We start from the raw sequence: 20,732 nt of genomic DNA, 5'->3' as shown, positions 1-20,732 counted from the left end.
ACTTTCCATGTCATTTTCTTCCTTCGCCTCACCATGAACGAAGGCGGACGATCACTCAGCAGGCGATGCTGAATGGCGGTGCTTACGCCATGCACATATTAAAAAGTATAAACAAACCAGCGCATAACAATGATAGGTTTGCAGTGGGTAAAAATGGTGGTCCTTTTTATAGTGTATAGGTTGTCCATGACAACTAAGGGTCAATAGGTGATAGTTCAGGTGGCAGCCATCCCCAGAGTGAATCCTGAAAGTCTGTGTGAACAAATGAGAAGAAATGGGAGGCACACCCAAGTGTAGTATTAAAGATACGTTTATTGGTATTGCACTTCCAGGAATGAAGATAGTTTGAGCATGTCTGTTGTCATACATGTAGTGCTCGAGGTTTGATAAATCGGGACAGCAGGCACCCCTCGAGGACTACCATTATGACAACAGACATACAGTGCAATACCTTTGTGTAATAAACATGTCTTTAATACTACACTTAGGTGCGCCTCCCCTTTCTTCTCACTTACGCCACGCATGTCCTGTGGTCTCCATGAAGTCAGAAACTTTTCCCATTGGGTCTGCCATGGAGGCTGAAAATTCCTTTAGTTACAAGAGACTGAGACTGCTGGATACCCTGGTGAAGGCTGATGTGAGGGCCTGAGCTCCAAACTGAAGCAGTAGCAGCTGGGAACTGTGGCATGATTCTCTGTAGCACAGCAATGTGCTCAAGATCGGGCCTGAGCTAGGGGGAGGACAATTCACCCTCAGCAGAGGGCAGAGCTATGCACACAAGATGGGCCATTATGCACCAACATGTGCCTCAGGACTTTTTCACCAAAACCTCTCAGGACTGGAAAGTTTGCACATTATGCTTTAGCTATGACAGCATACTAAGACATGGCTGTGACAAACTATTTAAAAGTATTGTAGCAGCCCTGTGACCAACTGCTCCTGGCCTACTGAGCTCTTGCCACCCATACCCTTGATGCCGAAGGAGGAGGATGGGGGTCCTTCCGTTCCCTGTAGAAGTGATCAGGCAGCTGTAGAGCCACTCAGATCACGTCTGCAGGAAAGACCATAACCGGCTGCAAATTTTGATACCAAGATCATGACTGCAGCCATGATTCTGGTATCACTGCTTCAATCCAAGGCCTTATTTATATAAATGAAGGACAGAAAGCAGTCAAAGAAAGATCAGGACAGAGAAATAAAAAAATAAAAAAGTTTTCATGTAATTTATACAATCTTTGTATAATGCAAGGCTGTTGGGAAAAAAACATGGATATACTTAATATGCAGGACTTATTCTAACCTCATCAAAAATTTCCAGGTAGAAGGAATCGACTCCTGGGGGAACAGTACACTGGATCACCTTGTTCCATCTGGGATTTTTGGCACCATTATGTGCCGTAGGAGTCTCATACACCGCATACCCCAAACGTATCCTGCAGTATGGATCCATTCGTGTCATACCATAGTTCTTCGCAAGCTTGGCCTACATAAAGACAGAAATTATTGAATGACGTGATACACAGCTACAAGGATGGTTATCAGGTAAACATTCTAATACGTGTTTATGTAACAGAAAACTGGACAAGCCCTTTCTGCTTATGGGCCATGTCCTGCCTCTAGGCTTGTGCTTAGTTTGCTTGTCCAGCATATCATATATGACATTAAAGAGGTTCTAATGGCAGGAGGTTTGTTTTTTACCTTCATGCACTATATGCATATAAAAAAAAAAAAAAAAAAAAAAAAAAAAAAAAAAACTGTGTGCAGCTCCCCCCTCCCCAGAGCACCACATGTACACTGGAGATCAAAATTAGAGAACAATTTATGAACACTTGATTTTTTTTTCAGAAACAATGTAATCTTCATATATTAATTGGAATTTTTATATTTGATGGAACATTTGTTGTGGCAATACCATGCTAATAGAACAGTGTTTTTGAAAATAACCAAGAAAAGCAATGACTGTAGCACAGAGAAAGATTACAACAAACCACAATTAGCAAGAAGTGTACAGGCCCTTGCTTTGAATGGAATTCAGCACATCTGCGGCAACAGGACATCACTAGTCTCTTACACTGCTCTGGTGTGATTTTGTTCCACTCTTCTTCCAGCCTCTTCCACAGTTTGGTGACAGTAGTGGGTTTCTTGGCCAAAAACTTTGTCCCCAAAGAATTTCCAGAGGTATTCTATTGGGTTTAGATCTCTTGGCTGGCCATTTCATTATTTCAATGTTTTCAGCTTCAAGAAACTGCTTTACCCATTTTGCTGTGTGACAGGGGGCATTGTTGTGCATGAAAACTGCTGGCGGATTGGGTGATGAACGCAGAGAAGGAACTGCTTCTTCGACCACTTGTCGAAGAAGATTGATAACGTTTGCACTCACTCTGCCAAGTAGCTGTATAAGAGGCCCAACTCCTGCTGCAGAAAACATCCCCCAAACCATGACGCTTCCCCCTCCACCTTTCACTGATTCTTTACACACTTTGGGTTCAGTCTTTCCCCAGTTTGACAACGAACATGTTTCCTATCGGGCCCAAATTAATTAAACTTGCTTTCATGAGTAAATTGAACGTTGGACCAGTTCTCTGTCCACACAACATTCTCCTCAGCAAAGGTTAGTCAAGCCTTTTGATTCTTTCTGCTAAATAGAGGTTTGGTCACTGCAGAGTGGGCTTTCAGTCCAAAATTCTCTTAAACAGCGAGACACTGTATGAGGAGACACATCTTTACTCTGTTCAGTGCTGAATTGGCAACCAATCACAGCTGCAGTATTGAACCGATTGCCCATTGAGATTCTCTGCATTATCCTGTCCCCTCTTGCATTTGTCTTTCGTGGATAAACAGCCTTCTTGGGGGACTTGAATGAGTTTGTGATGTTGTAAAGATGCAATATTCTAGAAATCACAGATTTGGAACAACAAACTTCTCTTGCTATGGCTGAAAGGGTCATCAATTTGGCCTTCATCTGGACAACCTGCTGCTGAAGGGTTTCAGTCACTTTAAAACGGCACACCATCTTGCAAAGTCAGTTTAAAGTTAGGCTGCCAGTTAAATAGGGATTGTCAGATAATTAAATTAGCACAAGGTGCCAGATTAACACCAATAACTAGGAGGTATCTGAAAGCGTTCTCTAATTTTGATCAATGTTCTTTTTCAAATCTCACTGAAGTTTTTCATTTTGTACTTCACAATATATGTAACTCATGAAATATGCTTAACAAAACTGCTCTTTTACTCCTGTTTAGATCATTTCAAATAGGACTAAGCAGTGACCTTGAAATTTAGGAAATTGAAGGTTGTTCTCGAATTTTGATCTCCAGTGTATTTCAGAACCCATTACTGCAGGGTACCCCAGAATCCCTGTGTGTGCCTCACAGCTGGATAGATAGGTGCTAAAGCAGAGACTTTGGTCATCTGTTCATACCCATACAATAGCAAGCTGTATGTGAGAGGCAACTTGGTGAGATACACGGCTATTGTGAATACACCTGTTGCAAGGCATTGAGCAGTAAAGAGCTCTGTCAAGTCAGTGTCGGGGAACCATTTTGTAAGGTTTAATGGAGCCGCCTGTAAATTTCATAACTTGTTGTTAGGTATGCATTTTAGCAAGTTACCTCAACCCACTGCACTGTAAGAAGATTCAGCGGTCAATGGCTTTTTGCAGCCCTTCTATAATATGAACAGATGTTTTCACAGGGCATGATGCATTTCAGAGCAGGGCAGCAGATCAGGAATAACGTTTTTTTCATCTCTCAATACACAGAATTATGCTGACATACAGTGTGCCATGTGTAAATCTCTATTCACAGACATGAATGCGGGTTCACAGGCAGCAGGTTGTCAAAGTCAGCACAGGAAAGATCTTGGAATTTCTTATTAGAATAAAACAAGGACAGTAAATTAAATACATTTTACATGTACCATCTTTTAAGCTTAGGCAAACTGTATAGCGTCACAATTTTGGGACTACAAAACACAGCTTATGTAGCTCATCAGGGTGACTTCTTAGAAGAAAGATTCTGCTTTTCTTTTTTTTTTTTTTTTTTTTTTTTAAAACACATGCAAAATCCCTTTACTAAATGTAAACTATTTTGAGCCAGTAAAACAGAGCATAGGAGGAAAAAAATGAGCTGTATATCCAGAGGTAAGGGATGCTTAAAGCGGAGTTCCACCCAAAAGTGGAACTTCCGATTTAAGCACCCCTCGCCCCCTTACATGCCACATTTGGCATGGGGGGGAGTGGGGGCTTTGTTAGGAGTGGGACTTCCTGTCCCACTTCCTCCTTCCGCCCAGGGACCGCCTAGGCGTGCGTGCCCAGCATGAAGCCGAAACCGGTCACGGCCGGGAGCCCAGAGTGACAATGGAGGCGCGTGGAGAGGAGCGACGCTCCGTTCGGCCGCATCGCTGGACCGTGGGACAGGTAAGTGTCTTTTTGTAGCTGCTGACTTTTAATAAACATAAAAAGCCTGGAACTCTGCTTTAAAGTGATTGTAAATGCTTTTAAAAAAATAATTAAACAAAAAACAGGTTTTATACTTGCCTGCTACCAGCTCTGAACCTCATCTTCTTGGGTACCCCGCCAGCGCTCCTCCCCTCCCCTCAAATGCATCCATAGAAACCTGCTCTCTATGGGGGCATTCGTGCAGGCTCGCTCACAAGCCTCACTGTCTCCATTTATAAAACACAAACTGCAGGAGTCTCCCTCCACTGGCTTTTAATGACAGCAGCTCCTGCTGTCTCAGTAATGAGACCAGAAAGTGAGGGGAGAGAAGAATTGCAGAAGTGAACAGCGCTGGATTGAATGAGGGCTCGGGTAAGTAATATGTAAATATTTGAATTTCCATAGTCAGGTCACACTTCTAATCTAATCTAATGAATCAGTATGACAGCCAGGCTACTATTTTCAACAACAACAACAGACCCGCATTTCTCTCTTGGTTGCTATTGCTGGTTTTTCTCTAAGGCCTAATAGCTCACACGTATGATTCCTATTTTCTGCTGGTTAAGACTCAAGCTACTTTACATACCCATGTATGTTACACCTATTACAGAAAATGTGAAAGGACTTTATAAAACTATTTAAATGCCATGTAGAATGTATAAATGCTATAAAAAGATCCTTATACAAATAAATATGAATATTAAAAAGAAAGAAAATGAATGAGGGCAGCTCCAAGCAAACCCACCCACCTGCCCACTTCAAGAGACAAGAGGAAGTGATGGTTATGGTTATGGTTATGGCAAGCAGTGTAGGGTAGTTCAGAATAAAGTCTGCAGACTGTGCTAAGGAAAAGATACTCTTGCTGAGACATCCTATTTACCTTTTTTTTTTTTTTTTTTTAAGCAAGGTTAACCTTTAACTGCGCACGCGCACACGCCCGCTGCACTGCGGGGGTGCCGATGCTCATGGCCGACGGTCTCAATAACCGCTGGGCACGAGAGGCAGAACAGGGACGTGTGTGTGTGTAAACACACAAATCCCTGTTCTGTGAGGAGTGACACTATCGGTCATTTCCTCTAGGTCAGTCCCCTCCCCGTACAGTTAGAAACACACACAGGGAACACAGTTAACCCCTTGATCACCCCCTAGTGTTAACTAATTCCCTGCCAGTGACATTTTTACAGTAATCAGTGCAATTATATAGCACTGATATCTGTATAAATGCCATTGGTCCCAAAAACGTCCGATGTGTCCGCCATGTCGCAGTCCCGATAAAAATTTTGCCAAACTAATCAATATGCGCTTATTGCGATTTTTTTAAACCAAAAATATGTAGAAGAATACATATTGGCCCAAACTGAGAAAGAAATTTGTTTAAAAAAAAAAAAAATGGGGGATTTGCATTATAGCAAAAAGTACAAAATATTGTGTTTTTTTTTTTTTTAATTGTCACTTTTTTTGTTTATAGCGCAAAAAAATTAAATCGCAGAAGTGATCAAATACCACCAAAAGAAAGTTCTATTTGTAGAAAAAAGGACATCAATTTTGTTTGGGTGCAGCGTCGCACGACCGCGCAATTGTCAGTTAAAGTGACGCAGTGCCGAATCGCAAAAAACGGCCCAGTCATTCAGCAGCCAAATCTTCCGGGGCTGAAGTGGTTAACATCAAGTCATATATATGCCACACAAATGTCAATTACCTAGAATCGTATAGTTACCTACCTGCACTACAGTGATGCTGACTCGGCCCAAACTTCCCATTGATCCTGCGTACTGTAGCTGCTGCGCAGCCTGGGCATCCAACTGGATTTGCTGTTGTTGTTGGGTGGGAGTGATGCGCAGGAAGTCCTGGGGGAGTTCACCAATAAACACCTGCACACAGAAAAAAAAAAAAAAAAGGAAGAAACATTATACCATTTGTGCTGCACTGAATTCACTACAGGCAACACCAACATAAGAGCAGTGACAACATACATACAAACCTAGAAATCAGACTCAAGTTTAAATATGACTTTTAGTAGGCTGCTATGCACTTTGAGCACTGCTCCTTTGAAAATATAAGTTGAATAAAGAAAAAGGATGGTGCTCTCTGATCAGTCCATTGTCATCCAGTGGTGGGGCCTAAATGTAAAGAAAGGGGGGGGGGGGGGGGGGGAGTTGGGACTTTGAGTGAGGCAGTCAACATTGTGAAGGTAGATTGAATGAAGGTACAACTTTATTAACCATGAGTCCATAATACATCTAAAAAACAGTGACCACATAACAAGGAGGGCATTATAATGAATGTGATTCTCAAACTATTGACCCGCACATAAATATGCGCGCATACAATACAGGCATCAAGGGTACAACAGTGCATACCAACCAAGCGCCACATAGTGGTCTGAATGAAGAGGTTATGGCATACAATGAATTAATATGTGTACATGAAAGTTCTGAACAGCATTGCAGCAATAATAAAATATATAAAACCATAGAGACCATGATGGTTAAAGTTGATATTGAAAAGTAAAAAATGACACATGTATCTCTATCCCTGTTGCCCGACGCGTTTCGTGTATTGGGAACACTCATCAGGGGCAGGTGCTTGTGGGATATCTACAAAATATAAAAAAATATAACTTAAAGGGTCTGATCATAATACGATATATTAAATTAAAGACGGGGCAGACAAGCCCCCCTTAAGTACTTACATGGAGATACTGCAATGAAAATGTGACAAGTGTACAACCAAGGCCATAAATCTTGTCCTTCTTGTCCTTATAATGTCCTGCTTGTATGTGGTCACTGTTTTTTAGATGTATTATGGACTCATGATTAATAAAGTTGTACCTTCATAATGTTGACTGCCTCACTCAAAGTCCCAACTCCCCCCTTTTTTTCAAAGTCTTTGTATTAGGGATGGAGGCACACTGCATATGAGCCTCATTTTAAAGTCCCAAATTCCCCCTTTCTCTTTTGTCTAAAAAAGGTACAAGGTTTTTTACCTTAATGCATACTATAGTTAAAAAAATTTAAAAACAAAACAAAAACAAAACAAAACCCCACACACACACACACCACCTTTTGCAAGCAACTACCTCTCCACCCCATTCACCCCTGATTTAGCGCTGTGCCCAAGAGCAGTGGTTGGAATGTCTCTCTCTCACTCTCCTCATTGGACAGAGAGGAAGCGGTGGGGGCCATCAGCTCTTGCTGCTGTCGATCACAGCCAGTGAGAAGGGGGCGAGCGGTGGTTTATGTGTAAATGGACTCACAGAGCCAGAATGCACGAGTGACCCCATAGCAAGGGCTTGCTATGGGGGCACTCGGCAGGGGGTAGGAGCCAGAGGAGGATAGAGGGTGCTCTGTGCAAAACCTTTGCACACAGCAGGTACATATAACAAGTTAAAAAAAAAAATACCTTTAAAATCACTTAAACACCATGACTATCATGCAAGAATACAACTCTTTCAAAGCCACGCAAAATGTCTAAATTCTATAAAAAAGATCCTTATACAAAATATGAATATTCTAAGGAAAACAACATGTAGTGTCTTACCTGCTCTACCTATGTGACTAAATGAAGGAAATGTACGCAGTCCCACCCTACCCTTCACCACAAGTGTTAGTAGCTCCAGGTGAAGCTCTTAGCAATAATGAATCATACAACCTTACTGTACTGCACTGATAGAGTAATAAAGGACATGGGGAGGGCAGGACAGCATTCCTTACTGATCAGACACCAAGTTCACATTAGCAGAACATTCTCTGAAATAAACAGAAGAGAGCTGGGTAGACAGGTTCTGGCCTGTTGAGCAAGTCTTGTAGTAGAAGGACAGTTTCAATTATTCCATGACACTGAGCGAACGGTAGTGAACCACGATCATTTAGATACACATTTTTCTCCCACTTTGACCATCATTCCACTTCCGACCACTATTTCTCTGTGCTCACTTGAATCAATCATGAAAACTTGAGATTGCAGTTAATGTGTTTATTAAATGCAGAACGTACAAAAGGGCCAATATAGCCCTCAATATCAATTGGAAAAGAGATAAAAGAAAAGAAAAAAATATAACCAAGTGCTACACGCAACTACAATTTTTCTTCCTTCCAGTTAAATGGATTCTTGAAAAAGTTGCAAGTCATCCAATGACAAAATGTTATATTGGAAAAAAAATAGGCCTGACAAAAGAATGGCAGGGGGGGGGGTGGTGGTTCCCAGAGCCCCAGGCTATATAGGGGGCCTTGGCTGATCTTTTGATTGCTGCTGCTGGGACAAGGGGTCCAATTTTTCAATATTTGCCTCATGCCTGCCCAGAGACATACAGTTGTGCTCAAAAGTTTGCATACCCTGGCAAAAATTGTGAGATTTTGGCATCAATATCGAAAATATGACTGATCATGCCAAAAAAAACTGTCTTTTATTTAAGGATAGCAATTACATGAAACCATTATTGCATAGTTTTTTTGGATCCTTTTTAAATCACAACAGAAATCACCCAAATGGCCCTGATAAAACGTTTACATACCCTGGAATGTTTGGCCCTTGTACAGACACAGAAGGTGACACACACAGGTTAAAAATGGCAATTAAAAGGTTAATTTCCCACATTTGTGGCTTTTTAAAATCACAATTAGTGTCGGTGTATTAATAGTCAATGAGTTTGTTAGCTCTCACATGGATGCACTAAGCAAGGCTAGACACTGAGCCATGAGGAGGTAGAAAAGAAAAGAACAGTCAAAACACCCGTGTAACAAGGTAATGAAACTTTTCCATCTTTGTAAAGGATATAAAAAGATATCCAAAGCCTTGAATATGCCAGTCAGCACTGTTCAATCACTTAGTAAAAAGTGGAAAATTCGGGGATCTCTTGATACCAAGCCAAGGTCAGGTAGATCAAGAAAGATTTCAGCCACAACTGCCACAGGAAGTGATCGGAATACAAAGAAAAACCCATAGGTAATCTCAGGAGAAATACAGGCTGCTCTGGAAAGAGATGGTGTGGTTGTTTTTAACCAGCCCCAGAAGATTTTACCCCCTTCCTGACCAGAGCACTTTTTACAATTTGGCACTGCGTCATTTTAACTGACAACTGCGCGGTCATGCAGTACTGTACCCAAACGAAATTTGCGTGTTTTTTTCCCCACAAAGAGAGCTTTCTTTTGGTGGTATTTGATCACCTCTGCGGTTTTTTATTTTTTGTGCTATAAACAAAAAACGACCGACAATTTTGAAAAAAAAAAAAAAAACTATGGAAAAGGTTTATGGCATTTTTATTTACTAGTAATGGCGGCGATCTATGATTTTTAGCGGTACTGCGACATTGCGTACGGACAGATCGGACACTTTTGACACATTTTTGGGACCATTGACATTTATACAGCAATCAGAGCTATAAAAATGCACCAATTACGGTGTAAATGTCACTGGTAGTGAAGGGGTTAACACTAGAGCTGCACGATTAATCGTATAGAGAATCATGATCTCGATTCACCCCCCCCCCCCCCCGCCGCAATCTCCAGCCAGGATAACTGCGATTCTTGGGGGGCGTGGTCTCGGCATGGAAGTGTGAGGACGTGTTCCTACTGAGCGCCCGGTCCGCGGCTCTCCAGCAGCCCTCCACGGTAGACATACCTAACATTATCCTCTCCAGCTAATTACCCGAGTGGCAGGGAAGGCTGACTGCTGCAAGCGAGGTCCCGCTGGTGAGATGGAGCGTTTCCTGGTCCCCCTACAGTCCGCATCTTCTACCCCAGATACATCCAAGATGTCGCCAGCGGCTACCACAAGGACAGCACTCAGACTGTTGGCTGCAGACCTGGAAAGAGAAACGGATGGCTCAGGCAACGATCTGCCGCCATTCTCACCACCCAGTGATCTCTCCCCCTGCCAGCCTCGCTCTCTCTCTCCCTCACACCGCTCCTTAGCCCAGACAATGATGAGCGCTGCCCCCTGCATATGCCACTATCCAATGTCCATGCAAGCTGATTTCCCTGGACCCAGCTTCTCTCAGCCCCGGTGTGGGACAGAAAGACACGCTCTGAACCCTGATGTCACATCTCCGGTCACAGTGAGTACATCACACAGTGTGACACCCCAGCAGGGGTCTTTTACTGGGCAGCTCACTAAGCAGACTATTTGGGCATTCTTACAAAAACTCCCCACCAGAGAGGGCTTTGAATGACTGGCCTCTCGTGTAGAGATGGCTCTCAGGGGGGAGCTGGCTGGGCTTAAGCAGGAAGTAGTAGATGTTACAACACGGGTCACCACGCTAGAATCTGAGGCAACTACCATCACTCAATCTATAACCAACATGCAGACAGCGCACGCTGAAATACCTGACCAAGTTACTCAGTTATCTCTACTTTTGGATGATTTAGGATTACCGCGATTCTTGCCGGTGTCCCCATGATGTAGCCTTAACCGGAGGGACCAGAGGAAAAGCCGCCAATACCAGCGTGGAACGCCAATGGCGCCAATATCGGAACTGACGTCAGCAACCGGAACTGACATCAGTCAGCAAAGAGCATAGTGCCCGGCCTGGACTGAGCAAGCGCAATCAATGCGCCGCTCGCTCCCGATGCTTGGGGCTGGTTATCCGCCCCTTGCTGTATTAAATGAATAACCAGCCCCAAGCATCGGGAGCGAGCGGCGTGTTGATTGCGCATGCGCCGTCTACAGCTGATTTTTCTTTTTTATTTTAAACCATTTTAAAGAATCGTGATCTTTATTCTAAGCAAAAGAATAGCGATTCTCATTTTTCCCAGAATCGTGCAGCTCTAGTTAACACTAGGGGGCGAACAAGGGGTTAAATGTGTTCCCTCAATGTGTTCTAACTGTGTGGGGATAGGACTAAGTAGGAGAGGAGACATATTGCTGTTCCTACTTAGTAGGAACAAAGGACATGTCTCCTCTCATCTGACAGCATAGGGATTTGTGTGTTTACACACAAATCCCCATGCTGCCGCTCGTGCACGCGATCGCGTGCGGCCGGCAGGGATCGTGCACGCCAGTGGGACGCGCGCGCCCTCTGTTGGCCAAAAAAGGGAAGGACGTACCCATACGGGATTTCACCCAGGAGAGCCATTGTACCACAGTATATCTGTGTGAGCCGGTCGGGAACCAGTTAAGGAGCACAATACAATGATACTTGAATAAAAAGGAGCTGCATGGTCAAGTTGCCAGAAAGAAGCCTTCACTGTACAAGTTCCACAAAAAAGCCTGGTTACAATATGCCCAACAACACCTTGACATGCCTCATTGGCTTTTTTGTGGCATTGGCACAGTAAAGGCTTCCTTCTGGCAGCTCAACCATGCAGCTCTTTTGTTCAAGCATCGTTGAATTGTGCTCCTTAAAAAGAAACTACAATGTATTTTTGGAGAGCAGCCTAGATTTCTCCTTTGGAAAAAATAACTTTAATAAAACAAAAGCATTTCTTTTTCACTATACCCCTCTCTACTAATAAGGCCTCATATATACTGGGCTTAAAAAATGCTGCTTTGTCTTTTTTTCCCCAGCCTATAAAATGCACCTCTATGTTTAACCTGTGTGTCCATGCACACATAAGAGTTTACATATGTATTAGATATTAGAGGAGCATTTAGAGGCTGAAAAAAATAAAAATAAAAATTAAAAATAAAAATTAAAAAAAAACAAAAAAACAACACACATCAAAATGTGTTTAGGAGAAGAGCTGAAAAGCAGAAAGAAAGCTGAACGCTAGATGCATTAGGCACGTTTTAGCATTAATGCATTTCAATGGCCAGAATTTTTTTTTTTTAGTATGGCCAATGGAATCCATTAACGCTCAAATGCTTGACGCGCCTAAATGTGATTGCAATATGCAGCCTTAGATGTATTTAAGCAGCTTTTCTCCTGCCAGGAATGTTGTCGTAAGAAAAGCAAAATGCCCTGTGTGCTTGGGGCCTAAAAGTTAAATTGGTTTGTCAAAGGTGGCAGGGATGTATGAGGAGTGCTTGTAGTCTTGTTATTATTTACTGAATCAGAAATGTACACCAAGCCATATGCAGGCAAGGCATACGCTTAACACTGACACCAAAAATTTGAACTCTTCCTAATCAGCATCCAGTAGACAGGACTGAAAATTAGAGATTTCGGCGAAAACGGTGTGATCGGCATGCAGCCGAAGAGAAAAAGATGCCGAAAATGGCACCGAAAACACACCACGTTTTGCCGTGAATTTGCGTCGCTTTTGGCCCGATTTTACTGCTTATGATGTGTTTTTCATAGGTCATGCGACTCAAAAACCACATAAAAAAAGTTAACACGGATGCATCAATGATGCGTTCTTGCTGCGTTTTCAGTACATTTGAACTGGGAGTTGTGTTTCTTTAACTGCCAAAAATGCACCAAGCTGGATTTTTAACACCACAATGGAAGCCCAACTGACCAGTGTGCAGACATACATAGAATTTAAAGGGATTCAATTTTCTTGCACTAAGGCCCCTTTCACGCTGGGGCGGTGGGTACGTCGGCGGTAAAGCACCGCTATTTTTAGCGGCGCTTTACCGTCAATTTCGCGGCACTATTCGGCCGCTAGCGGTGCGCTTTTACCCCCGCTAGCGGCCGAGAAAGGGTTAAAACCCAGCCACGAAAGCGTTGAAACCACCGCAAAGCGCTGCTACAGTAGCGCTATGCCGGCGGTATAGTGGCACTGCCCTATTGATTTCAATGGGCAGGAGCGCTGTATAGACCGCTCCTTCACCACTCCAAAGATGCTGCTAGCAGGACTTTTTTCAGCGTCCTGCCAGCGTACCGCTCCAGTGTGAAAGCCCTCTGGGCTTTCAAATTGGAGAGACAGCAACGGCCGTTTCAGGGCGCTTTGCAGGCGCTATTTTTAGCGCTGTAGTGCCTGCAAAGCGCCCCAGTGTGAAAGGGGTCTAAAGGTGCCAATAATGACCGACAATAAATTCATATTCATTTAAATTGATGGTATGAATTAAAACAAGTTGAATATAATACAATTATATATTAAAAAAAAAAAAAAAAAATGTAAACTAAAAACTGTCATTTACGGTTTTCGGCACCAAAATTTCCATTCAGTGAACCAAATAAAAGCTTTCTGCCATTGACATTAGCAGTATTATGCCTTTGATCAGCTTTTTTTATTTATTTTTTAGGTTAAGTAAAGCATTTTTTGTATATTGTTGTAGAAAGGGAAACCTCGAGTTTACAAATACTGATTCTGGGCCCTTACACCTTTCATTTTCTTTATTCTGAATATTATATTTGGGTCGAGTTTTATACCCTACTGTAAAGCACTACAGGAAACTCTGCCACTGCATAAATTAAAGTTAATAAAAAGCAATATGCATCAAAGAATGTGATTTGCACAAATACCTGCCACTTTAGGAAAAGTGAAAACCGCACACGCGTAGTTTCCTCTACATTGTGTTGCAAGATTCACATTCAAAATAAGTGAAAATGTCCAAATTGGGCCCAATTACCCATTTTCCCTCCCCGATGTCATGTGACTCGTTGGTGTATTAAGGTCTCGGGTGTGAATAGGGAGCAGGTGTGTAAAATGTGATGTTATCGCTCTCACTCTCTCATACTGGTCACTGGAAGTTCAACATGGCACCTCATGGCAAAGAACTCTGAGAATCTGAAAAAAAGAATTGCTGCTCTACATAAAGATGGTCTAAGCTATAAGAAGATTGCCAAGATCCTGAAACTGAGCTGCAGCACAGTGGCCATACAGCATTTTAACAGGACAGGTTCCACTCAGAGCAGGCCTCGTAATGGACGACCAAAGAGGTTGAGTGCATGTGCTCAGCGTCATATCCAGAGGTTGTCTTTGGGAAATAGATGTATGAGTGCTGCCAGCATTGCTGCAGAGGTTGAAGGGGTGGGGGGCAGCCTGTCAGTGCTCAGCCTCAGACCATATGCCGCACACTGCATCAAATTGGTCTGCGTGGCTGTCATCCCAGAAGGAAGCCTCTTCTAAAGATGATGGACACGAAAGCCTGCAAACAGATTGCTGAAGACAAGCAGACTAAGGACATGGATTACTGGAACCATGTCCTGTGGTCTGATAAGACCAAGATAAACTTATTTGGTTCAGATGGTGTCAAGCGTGTGTGGTGGCAACCAGGTGAGGAGTACAAAGTCAAGTCAAGCATGGTGGTGGAAGTGTCATGGTCTGGGGCTGCATGAGTGCTGCCTGCACCGGGGAGCTACAGTTCATTGAGGGAACCATGAATGCCAACATGTACTGTGACATACTGAAGAGCATGATCACCTCCCTTCAGAGACTGGGCCGCAGGGCAGTATTCCAACATGATAACAACGAGCCCAAACACACCTCCAAGACGGCCACTGCCTTGCTAAAGAAACTGAGGGTAAAGGTGATGGACTGGCCAAGCAAATCTCTAGACCTAAACTCTATTGAGCATCTGTGGGGTATCCTCAAAACGGAAGGTGGAGGAGCACAGGGTCTCCAACATTCACCAGCTCCATGATGTCGTCATGAAGGAGTGGAAGAGGACTCCAGTGGCAACCTGTGAAGCTCTGGTGAACTCTATGCCCAAGAGGGTTAAGGCAGTGCTGGAAAATAATGGTGGCCAGACAAAATATGGACACTTTGGGGCCAATTTGGACATTTTCACTTAGGGGTGTACTCACTTTTGTTGCCAGCGCTTTAGACATTAATGGCTGTGTGTTGAGTTATTTTGAGGGGACAGCAAATTTACACTGTTATACAAGTTGTACACTTACTACTTTACTTTGTAGCAAAGTGTCATTTCTTCAGTGTTGAAACATGGAAAAGATAAAATATTTACACAAATGTGAGGGGTGTACTCATTTTTGATGTAGATAGAGATTGTATATATATATATATATATATATATATATATATATATATATATATATATATATATATATATATATATATATATATATACACATATATACACATACATATACATATACATATACACACACACACACATACATACATATATATATATACACACACATACTGTATAAACCCTTTGCTGTACACACTGCTCTTAAACAGGCTAAAATCCATGTGAACAAGACCGTCAACTTGTTTAAAATTATGTCTTTGTGAGCTGTCAGTAACTGTTCATCTGTAGCAAGAATGCTTGCCATTTCTCAACATTTGTTATTTGCAATTAAACCACTAGATGTCCCTCTTGCACCACATCTGCAGAAGTCCCAGAGCATGTTCTATGCAATCTATGCCATCTATCTACATAACCCTTACAAGCCCCATTTGCAAAGGGATGTTCAAACACTGGCTGCATAAAACATCCCCAGTTCGGTACAATTGCTATTGCAAACTTTGTGCATATGAGAGAAAAGAACATATTTGATTGTAAAATTTCCTTAAACAGCTTAGGAAGAAAGGAGGAAGAAGGAAGTGTAAATACCATCTGCTATATTTTTCACATTTACCATTAAAGGGCATCTCAACTTTCACAAAAACATATCGAAATTAGACAATGCATTTTGCACAATGCATGTCTTTAACCTGCCACCTACAGAAGGATTGCACACTAGAAAACTGTAGGCCAGTCCAAGGTGACCTCCTAATCCCTGCATGACATTGTAGTAAAGCAGTACCGACAGCATGATCAAAAAATACAGATGAGTGGGACCTATGTCCCTGAATGGACTCCAATTTTACAGTGACAACAAAATCTTATTTTCTTTCTCGACCATTGTGAGACACAGGAAGTCTAACCTTTGGGAATGACCAAAAGCAGTCCTTCCACGGAGTGGGCAACACATCAATCAATCACTAACAGGCCCAAGAAAGAGAACAGGCAACTAGATACTGTCTGCAGCTAAAAATGGCTTCCTGAAGGACATTATGCTCAAACCTGGCATCAGATATGACCAAAATATGGATTCATGAAGAATCGTTCTTGCCAAACCAATCTACTAACCTTCTATGCAGTGGCGGCATAAAAAAAAACCCCTTCTGTGAGCAGCTTACTCATCAGATCCCCAATACTTACCCGACCCCCATCGCAATCTAGCTATGTGCACAAGAGCAGCGCCTCTCTGAGGTCTCTCCCTCCTTATTTGCTTAGACACAGCAGCGGCTCCTACTGCTGTCAATCTCTCAGGAGAGAGCAGGGGGCGGGGCCAAGCCACGCTCTGGGTGTCTTATGGACACACAGATATGGCTCGGAACCGAGCATGCACAAGTGCCCCATAGCAAGTGGCTTCCTATGGGGGAACTCGTCAAGGGGTAGGGGCCAGGATCACCGACGAGGGACCCGAGAAGAGGAGGATTGGGGCTGCTCTGTGCAAAAATGACAGCACAGACCAGGTAGGTATTTTAGTTATTTAAAAAATTAGCTTTTCAAACCATCACTTCCAGGTCATCCCAAAACCATTAAAAACAGACCCCTGGTGAAGCCATACAAGAGGCTCATCATGTGACTGGATGAACCACTTGCCGACTGCTGCACGCCGATATACAGTGTCACAATGGCAGCGGTGGGCAAATGGGCGCACCTGTATGGCTGGGCTAGCGGGCACGCTGCGTACAGCGTGACCGCCGGTCTCCCGGCAATCGTGTCAAGGAGCTGCAGAACGGGGAAGTGCCTATATAAACAAGGCATTTCCCCGTTCTGCCTTGTGACATGACAGAGATCACTGCTCCCTGTCATCAGGCACAGTGATCTCTGACATGTAAGTGGAAGCCCATCCCCCCACAGTTAGAATCACTCCCTAGGACACACTTAACCCCTTGATCGCCCCCTAGTGTGTAACCCATTCCCTGCCAGTGTCATTTACACAGTAATCAGTGCATTTTATAGCACCGATCGCTGTATAAATGACAATTGTCCCAAAATAGTGTCAAAAGTGTCCGACAAAATGTCGCAGTCACGATAAAAATCACAGATCGCCGACAATGCTAATAAAAAAAATAATAAAAATGCCATAAAACTATCCCCTATTTTGTAGACGCTATAACTTTTGCGCAAACCAATCAATATATGCTTATTGCGATTTTTTTTTACCAAAAATATGTAGAAGAATACATATCGGCCTAAGCTGAGGAAAAAAAATTGTTTTTTTTATATATTTTTGGGGGATATTTATTATAGCAAAAAGGTAAAAAATATTGTTTTTTTTTCAAAATTGACGGTCTTTTTTTGTTTATAGCGCAAAAACTAAAAACCGCAAAGGTGATCAAATACCACCAAAAGAAAGCTCTATTTGTGGGAAAAAAGGGACATCAATTTTGTTTGGGTGCAACATCGCACGACCGCGCAATTGTCCGGGGCTGAAACGGTTAAGGTATTATACAATATACTCTATATTTTTTTATTGTATGGGGCAGGAGGGATATGGGATAGGAAAATCTGGATCTGGACTTGTTACAGGAAAACCATACATTTCCTAGTTTTGGTACCTGCATTTACAATAGCCTTACAAAGCACCACAAATTTTACTTGAACTTAAAGAGGTCGTAAAAGTTATATTTTCTTATTCACTAAAATAAAAAACATATTATACTTACCTGCGCTGTACAAGAGTATTGCAGAGAGCAGCCCAGAGGGTGTAGGGCGTTCACTTTTTCCTTTAACCGACTCCCGTCCAGCTTATGGGAAGAGGACATCAGCGGGAACCTCGTTGATCCGAGCGGACATCATATTGCACAATCTGTCACCAGCTGCGTCCACCGTACCCAGTCAATGACTGATTACCGTACCGTCCCACTGTTGGTACTATGTGACTGCTGTAACCAATCACAGCAGGTTACATGACAGTTGTATACAATGGATGGCTTCCTTTCAAACCATCCATTGTATACAAATTTTATTGCTAGCTGGGATTGGTCAGTGTGATCACATGGTACAGACTGGGTCAATAACAGCCCATCTGTACCATGTGATTAGCTCTGGCCAATCACAACAAAAGAAACTGAATGATTTCATAAACGATTGCATATAGCAATGTAATGTACTAACAAAAAAAAAAAAAAAACAAAAAAAAAAAAAAAAACACAGATCACTTCCCCAGAGTGGTACAATGGTAACATTATATTGCTCTGGTCAAAGTGTAAAAAAAAAAAAAAAAATTATAAAATTAGATAGATATACATCTATATATATATCTATCTATCTATCTATCTATCTATCTATCTATCTATCTATCTATCTATCTATCTATCTATCTATCTATCTATCTATCTATCTATCTATCTATCTATATATATAGATATCTATATATATAGATATCTATATATATATATATCTATATATATATATATATATATATATATATATATATATATATATATATATATATATATATATATATATATATATATATATATATATATATATATATATATATATATATATATATATATATATATATATCTATCTATCTATATAGATATATCTATCTATCTATCTATCTATCTATCTATCTATCTATATAGAGAGAGAGAGATATATATATATATATCTATATATATATATAGATATAGATATATATATATATATATATATAGATATATATATATATATACACATAGATATATATATATATATATATATATATATATATCTATATATATATATATATCTATATATCTCTATCTATATCTATATATATATATATATATATCTATATATATAAAATTTCCGTACAGTCACCAGTCAGTTTCCGTGATCACCGCCACACAAGTTTTATGACAACGCTGTACTGCAGTTGCGACAGTATGTTAAAAAAAAATAAAACCCAACACACACGTGATTTCTTGATTACACATTAGATGAGAGGAAATGTTCTGGATGCACAAAAAACTTCTGGTTTTATTAAGTGGGCACCTAACGTTATCTGATAGAATATTAAGGAAAAAACAAAAATGCTAACAAACATACGCTTGTGGAGAGCTCTGCTTTACAGAGGTCACATATGTAATCTACAAATACTTCTCTTCACCTGCAGGCCTTCATAGCCAGTAACGTTATCCATGTACCAATCATCCCTCATTTGGCCAAAATATGGCAGATTGGGAGATGAATGTAATATTTACTGGTAGCAGCAAATAACCAATAATCCACTTTTTTATTTCGCTGGAAATAAGCTGGGAGGGCCGTTTGTCTGCCAGTCACTGATCAGGCGGACACAGATAATGTGTGCCTCTATCGCTATACGAACACACACATACTGGCTCTAAAAGAAATGAATACTCTTCCGTTAAGGTTTCCAGCAGGGGCTGAAGGGATCTGTTTTTGTGGACCTATTCCCAACCAATACTGGCAACCCAAGCCAGTAAATTTGTATCTAACTATATACAATGCCCATATACAATTTACTCTACAACACCCTTATTACAATCTCATGGAAAAGGAGAAAAGTCCTGGAAGTCAAACATCTCTGGAAAGCCCCGTAAGAAGGTGCATGACAGCCTCAGCCTGGGTCCCCGCTGCCTCTAAATTATACAATTTTCCTTTAGATTTACCAAAACCATATAATATTAGGTCAAACCTAAAACACAGGAAATTGAATAAGAAAATTGTATAATGTATGGCCAGCTCGAGAACAGACCTCCAGGCTCTGGAGGGGGTGGGAGTGGCTCGCACAGCTAGCCGAGTGGCTAGCTGAGAGGGTGGGTCAGCTGTTGGTCTAGACTTCTGGGCGGATCCTAACCATATAGTCGGGATCTTTTCAGAGCCTAGACGGGCTGTGTGACATTCGCTGATAGCAGGCTTTAGCCTGCGTCAGCTGAAAACGGGTCACAGAAAGAGCTGAAATCAGGAGTGCGGAACAAACTGCCTCCTGTGACCCACAGGAGGAGCATGACCAAAAAAAAGCTTTGGCCATACTTCCCCTTTAATCTGTCTGTAAGGGTGGCACATTCTGTCCAACATTGAAAAAAAAAAAAAAAAAAGGTTATTCTTCCCACTAACAACCAAAGTAAAGGGGACATTCTTTCCACTGACAACCATTGTAAGGGGAACTTTCTTCCAAATGATCCCTGATGAATTTTAGCAGGGGTTTACCAATACCTCAAAATATTAAGGGTTTCTCTTTGGGAAAAAAGGTTCAGGAAGGCTTCCATAGAGTGCCACAAGTCTACTGGGACTCCCAATAGCACATCCAAGATGGTGGCATCTAGCAGCAGCCTCAGGGCTTTTGGTTGTCTATACAAGGGAGACCCTTACAGGTAAATACCATGATAAAATATGTTAAATGCATACACAGTATAATCTGATGGGAAGGTACTTATTGAAACGAATGGTCTGACCACAGGGTCCCTTTGACACTCATTGCTATTCTATACTTTTT

At 41.8% G+C, this 20,732-nt stretch overlaps 1 protein-coding gene across 4 annotated transcripts in view; it reads right to left on the bottom strand.

The window, feature by feature from the left end:
* Window positions 1-20,732, bottom strand: part of TOLLIP (toll interacting protein) — a 149,280-nt gene that overhangs the window by 63,335 nt on the left and 65,213 nt on the right. For 3 of the 4 annotated variants that reach the window (XR_012236544.1, XM_073604734.1, XM_073604736.1), the window contains exons 2-3: window positions 6,160-6,309; window positions 1,301-1,483 (exon numbers count right to left, since the gene is read on the bottom strand). Coding sequence is in view for 3 of the 4 variants with exons in the window: in XM_073604734.1 (XP_073460835.1) it covers window positions 1,301-1,483; window positions 6,160-6,309 (333 nt within the window). In the remaining variant the exon portion in view is untranslated. Of the gene's footprint in view, window positions 1-1,300; window positions 1,484-6,159; window positions 6,310-7,978; window positions 8,100-20,732 lie in introns of those variants that run through there. The other variant, XM_073604737.1, reaches the window with a different exon arrangement.

The sequence above is a fragment of the Aquarana catesbeiana genome, linkage group LG11 (genome assembly GCF_042186555.1).
Source record: "Aquarana catesbeiana isolate 2022-GZ linkage group LG11, ASM4218655v1, whole genome shotgun sequence".
Taxonomy (NCBI): domain Eukaryota; kingdom Metazoa; phylum Chordata; class Amphibia; order Anura; family Ranidae; genus Aquarana; species Aquarana catesbeiana.
The sequence above is the reverse complement of the archived record's forward strand: the minus strand, read 5'-3'. Positions and strand labels throughout refer to the sequence as shown.